Source organism: Diachasmimorpha longicaudata, chromosome 12, assembly GCF_034640455.1.
Source record: "Diachasmimorpha longicaudata isolate KC_UGA_2023 chromosome 12, iyDiaLong2, whole genome shotgun sequence".
NCBI lineage: Eukaryota > Metazoa > Arthropoda > Insecta > Hymenoptera > Braconidae > Diachasmimorpha > Diachasmimorpha longicaudata.
In genome coordinates this window covers 5300036-5312638 of record NC_087236.1, presented here as the reverse complement: position 1 = coordinate 5312638, position 12603 = coordinate 5300036, and the positions used below count along the sequence as shown (strand labels likewise).

General features: G+C 37.9%; 3 protein-coding genes across 5 annotated transcripts in view; 1 reads left to right on the top strand and 2 right to left on the bottom strand.

Moving 5' to 3' along the window:
• The window catches only part of LOC135168252 (guanine nucleotide exchange factor MSS4 homolog), a 124818-nt gene extending 113832 nt beyond the window's left edge, over window positions 1–10986 (top strand). Inside the window, exon 4 of one of the 3 annotated variants that reach the window (XM_064132251.1) lies at window positions 10055–10986. In XM_064132251.1, coding sequence (XP_063988321.1) covers window positions 10055–10363 — 309 coding nt within the window. In that variant the 3' untranslated portion in view covers window positions 10364–10986. The remainder of the gene's footprint in view (window positions 1–10054) is intronic. The other 2 variants (XM_064132250.1, XM_064132249.1) reach the window with 2 other exon arrangements.
• LOC135168246 (Krueppel-like factor 3) overlaps window positions 1–12603 on the bottom strand; it is a 152392-nt gene that overhangs the window by 104620 nt on the left and 35169 nt on the right. Inside the window, exon 3 of the mRNA XM_064132240.1 lies at window positions 12104–12193. Within this exon, the coding sequence (XP_063988310.1) occupies window positions 12104–12193 (90 nt within the window). The remainder of the gene's footprint in view (window positions 1–12103; window positions 12194–12603) is intronic.
• LOC135168238 (uncharacterized) lies at window positions 1325–4515 on the bottom strand. The gene is made up of 6 exons (XM_064132225.1): window positions 4242–4515; window positions 3934–4149; window positions 3054–3227; window positions 2752–2946; window positions 2066–2508; window positions 1325–1834 (listed from the first exon to the last, which is right to left on the bottom strand). The coding sequence occupies exons 1-6, from the start codon at window positions 4498–4500 to the stop codon at window positions 1484–1486; spliced, it is 1638 nt and encodes a 545-aa protein (XP_063988295.1). The 5' UTR covers window positions 4501–4515; the 3' UTR covers window positions 1325–1483.

Genomic DNA, 12603 nt, shown 5'->3' with positions numbered 1-12603 from the left:
CAACCGTTGCCTGTATTGGGTTCAGAATCACCAATAAATATATGAACGGTATATCTGATAAGCAGACATGTATTTATTACCTTCAACATTATACAGAAAACAGTTTTATTATGTGACAAAACTTATATTTAAATTTATTAAATCTATTGACAAAAAAACTCAGCCAATCAAAAACTTTTTTCCTCCTATCGACATAGTACATGTTTTCATCCGATTTTGGTTGAACAGTTAAAGATATGCAGTGTTTGTATCTCCAATTTTCATGAAAGATAATCACAACTATGAGATTTTTCCGCGAACAGAATATGAAAACTCAAAAAAATGATTGCAGGTATAAATTGTAGAAAAATCTTTTGTGGATTATTTTCATCCGCTTTTAAAATAAATAATCTACGTAGATCATTTGAATCCGAAATTTAATACGACATACCATATTAAGTCTTAATAAACTCTCTCTTACAATCTAATAATATTAGCAGTCAGTCTTCAGAATTCGAAGATTGTATTAACAAAATATCCAACAAAATAACGCACCAATGTTATTTTTTAAATTAGTAGTTTAGAATTGATAAATTATCGTGCTTCAATTCAAGCATGAAAACAGTCATTATAATAGCAATATTATGGATAATTTATTCCGCTATGGATGATAAGAATTAATTCTTATATCCATAGACAATTGCTGATACGAATTATCCTGATAAGAATTATTTTTTCATCTCGGAAAGACGTCCTTTTTTTACAATAATGTCTTCTCCATCTGCAACTCCGGAACACAGAATGATATTTAGTTGCATTGATTGTGTGCTAGTTCTATATAATATTGCTTATTATATTCACTCTTTCAAACAAACTTAGAAATATAAAAAAGTCTTGGATAGGATTACATATAACTAATTAATTTCAACCCTTAAATTTGAAATCTTTGGGGAATATGGACGCAGTCCGATTGTGAAACTTCAACCTTATAAATATTATTTGACTTGAATCACCAAATACTGAAAACAGCTCTCAATGGCTGAAATTACTTTCATTAGAATTTTTCTTAAAAATTAAAAATCCACTTATTATTTTTCCCTTTAAACTTTTGGACATAATATTTAATCCCTGAACCAACAACGGATATTTATTCCCGTGATCTAACTTATGAGGAAATGACATAGAAAATACTTTATTATGCTAAGATACATCACATTTTCCAATTGTTATTTCCATCTTCTGGATTTCCGACCTCGCCAGGAGAAATATAATAAATATAATTAATACTTCAATGACAGCCGAATACTAAACAATATTCATATATTAATATATATTCTGCCCAATGAAACGCCTCGCGATAAAAATATATTGATAATATAAACTTTTCCTATTAATCGTACCTTTTATCAAGAATATCACAACTAATACAATTACGAAAATGAACTAATGGAGTCATATTAACACAGTGATTTTACAATTCCATTTATCCCGGAAAAATGAAGTATTATCGATTGGTATCAAAGGAACAAACTGAATTATTCTCGTTATGATGACTTGACCCGCGTTGTCGTTCCTTACGCCCACCCTCTCGATCGCCAGAACGTGACAACCAAGTACTTACTTCTGACATTATCTTCTTCTCATCAGTGCTGGATCCTATTACCTCAATTATCACATCAATCAGTACTTTGCATACTGTAGTGTTATAAAAATTTTTCTTTTTCTTTCCGCCAGCTTCCTTTCCGTAACCAGAATAGTGCAGTGACACTGTCTTCCTCAGAACCGCAGATAGGATAGTGGAAACACATATTTTCATCTCTTTTTTATTGCTTATCAAAACTCTCATGAATAATCGCTAAAAATAAAAGAAGGGAAATTTTTTTGAATTTATGAACATGAGAAGACATCTTTGGGCTCATCGCCAGCGGGTTGGTTCTATAACCAAAGCGTTCCAGTGACGTAGACTTGAGTCCCGGTGATGAAAGATTTTTTCATCACCAGAAAACGAACCCAGTGCATGTGTCACCGCCCAATTTATTGATTTTACATAAAAAAGAAGAAAAACGATCAATTTCAGATATATTACCAGTGTTTCTACGAGATTTGGGTCCGTTGTCAATATCGCTTCGTATTCCTGGAACTTATCATCCATTTCAAATAGTAGTGGCGTAGACATCTGCTTCTGTATTTCAAGCAAGCTAGGACCAGAAGCTGGGGCTAGATTAGTGCCAATGATTGTGGTCTTGAGCTCATTCATAGACTGCTTTAAATCGTAAGCCATCCTGCGTCTTAAATTTTCGAGCTTTTCATCTAATTGCTGATCAAAGTAATCTCGAAGGGAGTTCAGGATTCGACGTTCATTATCAGCATAATGACTAGATGACAACTGGTTTTGTGGTCCCAGCATTTTTGGCATCTTAGCAGGGGGTACCATCATTGATCGTGAAGTTTTTGGAGTTCCTGGGCTCACAATCGAATTCAATCCGTCTTCAGCGCGTGTAGTAGACGATGCACGCCTTTTTCGGTTACCTTATGAAATTAAAGGAGGACCAAACGATATAAATTGATGGGTAGCAGCATCAGATGAAAAAAAAACTACCCAAGCCCCCACCAAAAATATATAATATAATCTAATTCTATATAAGTTCCGAATTTTGTAAAGAATGTTCAAAATATAAATTGGACCATTTTCAAATATTTATAAATATAAATTTTTTCATGCGGGAGGAACTTGGCCGATGATTGGTCATGGAATATCCGAGCCGATTTTACCTGAAGCGTTATGGACTAGTGGTGAAGGAGGTGTCAAATGAAGTTCTTTTCTTGTATTTCTCGCTGAGTCCATCGATTTTGTAGGTGACTGCAGAATTCCATCGGAGGAATCATTGCTCTCAGATTCATCAGTTTCGACGTCTTTAAGCAAAGTAATATTCTTCCTTGACCGCTGTTTAAATGATAAACATGCACCTGGAAATTATTGAAAATGATGATTTATCCCTGACCGGATCATTTAATTAACACGAACTTAGAATTACGTGCTACAGTCCCATATTACCTCAAAATTGATTTATTACCTGTTGGTACAGATCGCGATTTACTCGACATTTGCAAAAAGCCAGAATTATTTTGAGCCTTTGAGGCTCGAATCTCCTCAGGATTAGCTATAAGACAATCATGATTTTCGTCTTCAGAGTCAGATCCACTCTGGTAAATGCTTTGAAATCTTGTCTTTGGTTTTGCTTGTATACCTACGAAATTTTACAAGTTTGTAGTGAAGTAGTAACACAACGTAAGTTGTCTCCAGCCTTTGTTTTTTATAGCTATTTCAAAGTGGGGAAAGAATGCATGCATTTGAAAAAATATTTTTTTTGTAGAACCTATCGCTCCTACAAAAAAGGTTTCTATCAAAATTTTACCATTTTCCGTAGATGTTCACTTTGATTTACCTCTTCACAACAGAATTATAATGCTTTCCTACATAAGAGATGGTGGGGAAAAATGGAACGTTTCTCGTCCCCTCAACATTCCAATGCTTTTATGTATAAACAATCATATCAAGTGTAAATCATAAATTTTCCACTTTATCTTGTTCGCACGTAGTGATTTCTGTTAGCGACTCAATTTTTTGATGAGTAAAGAATTGCAATAAAAAAAAATAACCTAATATTTTTCGACCACAACATAATAAAAATTTTCTTATAAAATCATTCAATGCGATTCTCTCTTAAAACGATGTTTCGAGACAAATACACATGTAATGACTGCACAGATACATAATTAATATTTATTTTGTAAAAGATTTCAAAAATTCGGTCAATCTAATTCCCAATTTAGGGAACGATGGGTCTTTTGATGTTAAATACGAGAGTTGAATAAATTGGGGATGAATAATTGGGGTTAAGAGTGGTTATAATTGTTGATAATTGACTTTTACTTCATATTAACAGGACTTACCAGACTTTGGAGTTTGATTTCTAGGTGGAATCGGGATTTTAGTACTAAAGATGTTGTTTAGTTGAGACTTTGATGCAGTTAAGGGTTTTGCTGAAATTTTTGCTTTCGAGGAAGTTTCGGACCTCCCCCCCTTTCGATCATTTTCACCATCGGTTGTCTCACAGTTGAGAGTTACTTGGGCCTTTTTTAATCTTCTGCGACCCTGATCCAAATCAGCTGAACACAATCAACATATGATCCTTTAATATTGAAATGAACCCATCGAGCAATTCATCAAGTTATAAGTGGAGTCATTTCAATTTTTGTACCTGCTCCGGTGATGAAGCAAAATGGATAACTTTGCCAAGAGTCCTTGGGCGAGTGCAATTTTTCCAAGTAGTCGTCAAGTAGATGATATTCAGTTGTCGGTGGGAATTTACAGGTGTCTTCTTCTGCACTATTAAACCATTTTTTCGGCACCAAATCAATGCATGGTAGCCCTTTTTCGTTTTTCTCGAGAAATTCGATGACTGCGAATGGTTCGCTGAGATTTTTTGGATCGCGAGATGGATGTGAGGTTTCCGACATTTTAGGTTATGAAAAAAAATCACGATTCGTACAATTGAACCTGGTGTTTTCGAGTAGTTTCATATAAACTGATAACTTTGCAGAATGATGCATATAGCTTATTATTTAACAGAAAAAATTGCGTTTCTATTTCCATGTGTTTTGAACGGTTTTTTGTCATCACCCCACTGATGCTTCTTTTTTAGCGCCACTATTCCTTCAAAACGATTATATCACAAATATCTGTCAAACACTTAACACACATTTAATTCACATTAAATTCTCACTTCTTGTAATTTACCGTCAACTTAGTTGGTGAAATCCGAATTTGAGACAAAAAGCCCGATAAACGGATGATACGAGCAATTATGAAAGGTTATGTACACGGACGCCAGATCTAACCGATTTATGTCCCACTTGCATGTAACGACTCCACTATTGAAATTTTCTAACGACCTCGATGATCGGATTTTCATGTCGATTGTTGATTTAAAACATAAAATTGTTTGTTTCTTCCACAATTTTAATCACGAGTTCAACTAAAACATATACCCTCATTCATATACCCTCTTACCAAAAAAAAACTGCATTTCACAATGCGAACAATTTTTACGTTATTTTCTAGTGGAGGAGGGATATGGCGTATTGTCGTCCAGTTACATTTAATAAAGCACATTTGTGTTTAATTTTGTGTGCCTTCTTACATGTCATTTCAGCTGCCCAGGACTTAATGTAGAATATTCCTACTCGACTGGAAAAGTCTGGATAACTAAACGCCTCTTCCCTACTACTTTCCTGGTGTCCGAAAATATATATACCAGTAAGATCATCACAAATTTTGGATTTTCCTGATTTAACGAGAATTTGTGAAATTACGAAAACTTTCTCAATATCTAGGAGTACCACGTTATTTGGATGACTTGTCGTCAAGGTTAGACCATTGATGTTGATCATATTTGATGTTAAATGAATTTCCCCATCAATTATCATCGTTGTAGGCTTTCTCGCGATAACCCAATCACTCAGTATGTGTTTCTGATTAATTACCATGGTTCCTCCAGACTCCATCTCAGTTAGTCTGTTGATAATTTGTGTGAGTGGTTTTATCGAAGAATGAACGAGTTTTTTAAATAAACCAATGTAACTCTCTCCCCAAAACGCTGAGAGCTCATTCAGAGGAATTTTAAAGTATTGGGCATCATTAGCAACGTGGATGATACTATGCCAACTGAGAACTTGAGCCCCTTCATCATTATAAACATCAGGTAACGTCTCGAAACAAATTTTTAGCAGAGATCCAGCATATTCACTCAAATCCTTAACGAATTCCTTACTGTTTAAAATTCTGCTAGCAAAGACAAATAATGAGAAATGACAACGTAAAGGTTTCGGTAAGAAATCTTGTAACACGACGATACCACAATAATTAAGGAAAAACTTGAATTGTGATGCTTTCCATCTTGAGATATTATTCACATCAAATTCTTTCCTTTGAAATTCAATAGGGATATCGGCTTTTAATGACCTCATAATACCATCAAGCCGACGAACATCAGCTAATTTGATCCTCTGGGCTGAACTTCTCGTTAGCCATTTATCCAGCAGCCATTTCATATTACCAGAATAGAATAAATGCATTAAATCTAATGGCACTTGTTTTGTCAGATCGAATCTATCCAAAGAGAGCAGCGGGGACACAGAACCTTCATAATGATGTTCTGGTTGAACTCGCGTCTCGTAGGATACTTTAGTGCGTAAATTTGCATTGGTCACTGGATATATGCGTTTTCCTCGTCTTCCACAACCTACTGTAATGCCCTTGGTGAAACACCTTCCACAGGCATAGAAGGCTCCAGGAGCTTTGTGGCAGCAAATGAATGCTCGAGCTGGCGAATCAGCCACTATTGCTACAATTTTCACCTCAAAAACCTTGTCATCAATGCGCAAACCATTTTCTTGGAGTTCATTGGCCTCTTCAACAAAATCAGTCATGAATTCTGTGGCTGATAATGGTTTCCCATCCCCACAATAAATCGCGGCAGCAAAGGGTTTGGTAGTGTAATTTGGATGCTGTATTTTTATTGAAATTGGCCAAATTTCCTTCTTAGCATTCCGGTATACCTGCATACCGTCAATATGAACCAGAAGAGAAATGTCGTTTTCTCGATAAATTTGAGTTGAAATTATTTTTCTGAGTCCCGAGGCGATTCCCAAATAAATGAATTCACCTGGAATCTCATGAACTCCTCTCATGGTTGTTAGGTGTCTGCAATGGGGAGTTTGCAAAAACATTCCCCATGAGAATTCAATTTTTGGAATGCTGTTCCATATGGGACCCAAGCCTGGCAAACCATGCCCCTTGTCTGCCTGGCCATGTCTCGGGGCAAGCTTGGTGACCCAAGCCTGGCAAGCCATGCTCTTTACCAGTCTGGCCATACCTCGGGTCAAGCGTGGTTGCCCAAGCCCGGCAAACCGTGCTCTTTGCCAGTCTGGCCATACCACGGGCCAAGCTTAGTGACCCAAGCCTGGCAAGCCATGCTCTTTGCCGGTCTGGCCATGCCTCGGGCCAAGCTTGGTGGCCCAGATCTGGCAAGCCAGTCTCGTGCCAGACCTGGCCCGTTTCGTGGACATTGGCATTTCCTACCTGGGTAATCCTATTTTTCATTCCTTTTTATTTGAATTTAATATATGTGAATATTGTGATTGCATTGGGGGCAATAAATCACATTTGTTATTTTTTTCTGCAGAAATTGTAAGAAATTTTTTTGTTGAAAAATTGGAATGTTAATTCAATAAAAGAGACACAAAGTTTCGAATAAAATAATGCAGTTGTATAGAGGGGCAAATCGGGGGAAAATCGGGGAAAACCGAAAATCCTTGAAAACCGCTTAAAAGCATTTTTTTTTAATTATAAAATTAAAAATGATGAGGGCAAAATTCGAGGGACTTTTCTAAGAAAATTGACAACTTCATTTGTTTATAAATAACCTATAGAAAAATATCTAATTAAATTTGAAGCTCGAGATCTACGTTTCCCCTAAAATTTCTTTCCGTCCACAATTCACTAAATATTCCCCGACCACCACAACTAAATAATGTTATACATTACCCTCATCAACATACAAAATAAATAATTACGACTCGACTATCGAACCACCACAATCCAATGGTACCATTCCATGTCCCTATTTACGATCCCAGAAATAATCTCAGAAATTTACCCACCAGAATTTCCCTAAACATTTCATCTCCTCACCAATTATTCCCGCGTCCTTTCTCTCCATATCCTGGTACCTTCCTTCCCCACGGCAAACGTTATAAAGATCCTTTATGGTATTCGGAATATAATATCGATCTGTACGACACTACGTCGCCGTCGGCAATACTGGGAGGAAGGTGGCTGGGTTTGATCAGTGTAGCACGATAACGGTAACGACAAAACGTGTCTTGGACGCACATACGCCCTGTGCACCTCCTCTCCTTGCATAAGGTTACAGTGCCATTCCTTCCCCCCGAACCCCCCCCCCCCCCATCGACCTCCTAGTGAACGGTGCGTAGAGGCTCTCTAGGCCCTCAGGATCGCAATCGCAGGTCGAAGGTCAGACGCGATCGTAAATGGACATTGCGTATATCCATTGGGATGCCTTTCCATATAAATAAAATTGTTCAAGAACAACACAATTTCGTTACTCACACTAAACAAATAAATAATTAAACGAACGTATGTGTGTAATGTTAATGATTATTCATAACGTGGTAATTGCGAGTGGTGATCGATTCCCCCGGTACACGAGAGGTTTTTCCACCCATCAATCGATTTATGAAATAAAACCCTGATGTATGATCGATCAATTAAACATTTATCAATTAAATTTTCTCGATTTTCTCGGAAAAAAAAATATCGGGGTCCAGCTCCTCCTGCCCCGGGACTTTCTTGTTCAGTGTACGTGAAACAATAAATTATTGAACACACATGAATTGAATAATTGATGATTTATTTACTTGTTTGAGATTAATCGAAAGCTGGATTTCATCGCACTTTTTTTTGTTGGAGAACAACATTCTTATAGTGAATCGATGGGACAAGATAAACACTCAATTGAGGTGGGGATGGGGTGAATGGGGAAATAAGAGGAAGTTATCGGTTTCGTGTGTACTGATCATTCCTCACGTGTTTTTATCAAAATACATTTACCGTGTTTTCAGAGAACTATGAAAACATTAAATCAATTATTCCGGAAACATTAATTGTTGTTGTTGAATTGATTTGCAAATATTTTCCAGTAAATTCACGGAATCACAAGAAATCTGATGTTAAAAAAAATATTAAATAATTACACAACCGTAATTGTAATCCGTCAAGAGACTAATTGATCCTAACGAACGAATAAATTTAATCAAACTAATAAAACCAATTGTTTACAATCAAATTCCTCGAAATCTTCTATTTTTCAAGATCAACACTTCCCCCGTCTTCCAGCCCCTCAAAAATTCAATACCCTCCATAATTACTCTCCCCACCCCCAACCCCCTCAACATAAGTCCCAGCCTCTCCCAACCCTCTTCATTATCTCCATCCCCCTATCCTAACTCTCCCTAACTAACAAATCCCAACTCCATCACATCCTCTACCACATTCACCCCTAGATCCCACAATCTGTCCAAGGGCCTTCCCTTTACCATCATCACAACTAAAAAATCCCATAACACATCAGTCCCCCCTACTACCCCCCCTTCCACATCCCATACACCCCATACGAAAACGAATATAACGAAAATCCAGAGGAGCTCCATCAGAAATTCCACGACTGCCAAAGACCATTGGAATTCCAACTATCACGAGTAATCGCAAAATGGCTGTGGCAATAACTTAACCTCCTCCTCCCCCATCCCACCCCACCTTTTTTTCCCCCCCGATAACCAAAGAGATTTTCCCTCTTTAACCGTACGACATTCAGAGAAAGGTGGTTACATGCCGTTGTCCAGTGCTTCTGGCCACTGGATTATGGACACCAGGCCAACATGCCTCTTGTCAAGTGTTGTAGAGTCCCCCCCACCCCCTCCCCTCCCCTCCCCCTCAGGTTCATGCGTTTCTCAGTTCACAAGGAGAATAAACCTGATGCATATACATTACTTGTATCTACTACCACCGTTGGAATAGTAAGGAAGACGCGTTTGTATTGTTACCGCAGAGTCCATCTTCCCCTCCATCACCCCGTCCTCCCCCCTCCCCCTCATCAACATCCTTTCCCCCAGGACTTTACCGTTATCACAGTGGAGGGATTCGCCGATACGAGCGGACGATCGTCATTGGAAAGAGAGAAAAAAAAAATGTCAATCGCGCATACAAGTACCGAGGAAGGGGTGGCAGGGGGGGGGGGTGAGGGGAAGGGATGGGAGGATATTTATTAAGCCCAGGTACCGATGAAGCTACAGGACTTTAACAGTACACAGATGTCTTTGGGTAGCTTCTTCAACCCTGACCCCCCCGGCAAACGGTATTCATTCGGCATTATCTTCTACCCATTTGAAATGAAATTCATTGTTATTTTATTTTATTTATTTATTTTTATAGCTTCACCCATGGTTGAATGGAATGAAAAAGGGATACAAATGGAGTGGGTATTGGATGAGAGAGGTAATCTCGAGCAGGAAAATAAACGCAGTTGAATCGTCGATCTACCCACGTACATCAGCGCCCGTCGGTCACTGGGAGAGGCATCAACTGGTTGAAATCCCAATGGAGAAATGCAAAAGCTTTTACGATTCACCTGCGGTGGTACGTGCTAGCACGATCACCACGGATAAATCGAACTTTGACGCCTCTCTTCGGGATATTGGGGTGAGAGGGGAGACGATAAGGAAAATAATTCTTGGGGTATGAGGAGATGGAGAGAGACGGAGGATGGAGTTGGTGGAGATGTTCTCACAGGGATTGGTAGGTTTATCGGGGATTTTATGAGAGACTTGTTGTTTTTAGGTATTTGGGGTGGAAGAGGATATGTGGAGGGAGAACAATTAGCGAAGGGTTTGGGAAAGATTAAAAGATGGGAATATTTGGCGACTGATTGGTACATGTTATTTATCGAAATTATGTTATCGATAGATTTTCTGTGATAGATGCGGTAATTTTGTTGGGAATGGTCCGGGGGGAAAGGAATTTTTAATAAAAATCAACCCTCCAAAGGTGGAAATGAGACTTAAACAATTTTTGGGTCAAGTTTTGTCGAAAACTCGACCCAAAATTAATTATCATTAATTTTGTATTAATTTTTGCACTAAAATTGACTTTCATCCCTCACTTCACCCTCTAGAGGTTAAATTCAACCCCCAAATTTATTTCCTCGCAGTACCAAATATTTCCTAAACGATCAGGTAATTTTATCAACTAAAAATCGAAGAAAAAAAAATATCAAAAAATATTTTTTCCTCCCCTTTTTTCAATTCCAAATTAAAACGAGTGGAAGGTACCAGTTCTTGCAACGCAAGCTATCGTACATTTAACACCTCTCACTTATATTTTCTATCACAATCACCCCTCGGAATTAAAAGGTAACGTCGGGTGATATTATTTCCGATTGGTAGTTTCAACTTCTCCATCGAGTTATATATAGATATTGGGGTTGCCGGCTAGTCTTGGTCAGGCATCGATCCCAAGTCGGCTTGCAGACCTTACTTTTGCTCCTGACTCCGTAGGGCCGTTAATGAGTCATGTTTAATTGGCGTGGGAAGATGTGAGTCTCACTCATCCAGCCAAGGGATAACGGAATCATTCCGGTGGATGCTACACCACAACGTTATGTGGAGCCATATTCACCGGAGTTAGATTGGTACTTCTATGAGATAGTCTCATCTGAATGGTGTACACGATCAACTTACCCAGTGCTATCACTGGAGATGAAGTTGAATCCCTTGACAACGACAAACCACCGAAAAAATATTAAATAATTTACTGAATTAAAAATAAAATGTTTCTGTGTCTTCGCAGTGACTTTTGAAGTGTAAAAAAAATTATTGGCGAGTGTCAATAATTTTTATCGTTTCCAAAAGGTCTGTCTGCTCCCTAGGAACGAGCTGATTGAATTTTCCAAGAAATTTTTATTGAGAAATTAACGAAATTTATCGATAATTGCTGATAAACTACGAATTCACATCATGAACTGGCATTTAACATTTTATAAATCGACATTTCTCGGTGATGTGTCGTGTGTCTAATCCCCCAGTAGCACTTTCTCACCTGACTGACCTGCCGACAACAGCCCACCATTGGTACGTGTTGACATGTTGAGCTGTGCCACTGAAGATCAGTCAGATACATATATATTTTTTTTTTATCAAATTGGACATGGACTATCGCACACCGGTAAACACGATTCTTATACAGTAGTGTCACCATTAGCAATCACTTGAGGGTCATACGAGCCGCCTTTACGATTTGGGTGCCATCACGTACACGTCAAGAGCAATAAGCTAGTTTCCATCGCGGGAGCCAACTGGATGTGTCCTTATGTTGCATGCGTGAATACAGGTGGCTCTGATACGTTTACGGGGCTTTTTTTTTCATTGGGGGAAAGGGGGGGGTGGATGGTGAGGGTTATTGGTTTTAAATTGCTCAAGTACTTACCTCTCTAGACGTTGGTGTCCCCAGGATGCAGGGGCTGTCTGGGCGGCGGGGCGCAGACGCCCACCGCTTGCTCGAGAGCTCGCTCTCCTCCTGAAAAATAGAAAAAAAAATTTATTCTTCATGAGGAGATTATTTATTTAAATGACACATAATGTGGTGAGATAATTGACTTTGTTGTGAAGTTCGTATGCACTAAATTTGGAAATTGTTAGATTTTTTTTGGTAATTTAACAGAACTTGAAATAAATCAGTGGAAATTGTGAATTGTAGTTCACATATTAATTTAATAACATTAAATAAAATGGAATAATCAAAAATATGTTTTTATCACTTCATTTACAACAATTATCCGCAGTAAATTATTGATTAATATTTTTTGTTTATGAATTTTAGGAGAAAACGTTCCCATAAAATTCTTATTAATTAATCCCTCGATTTTAAAAAAACGTCAAAAATTTCGTAATTGCGTTAAAATATTGTCCTTGAATATTCCTTGAAGA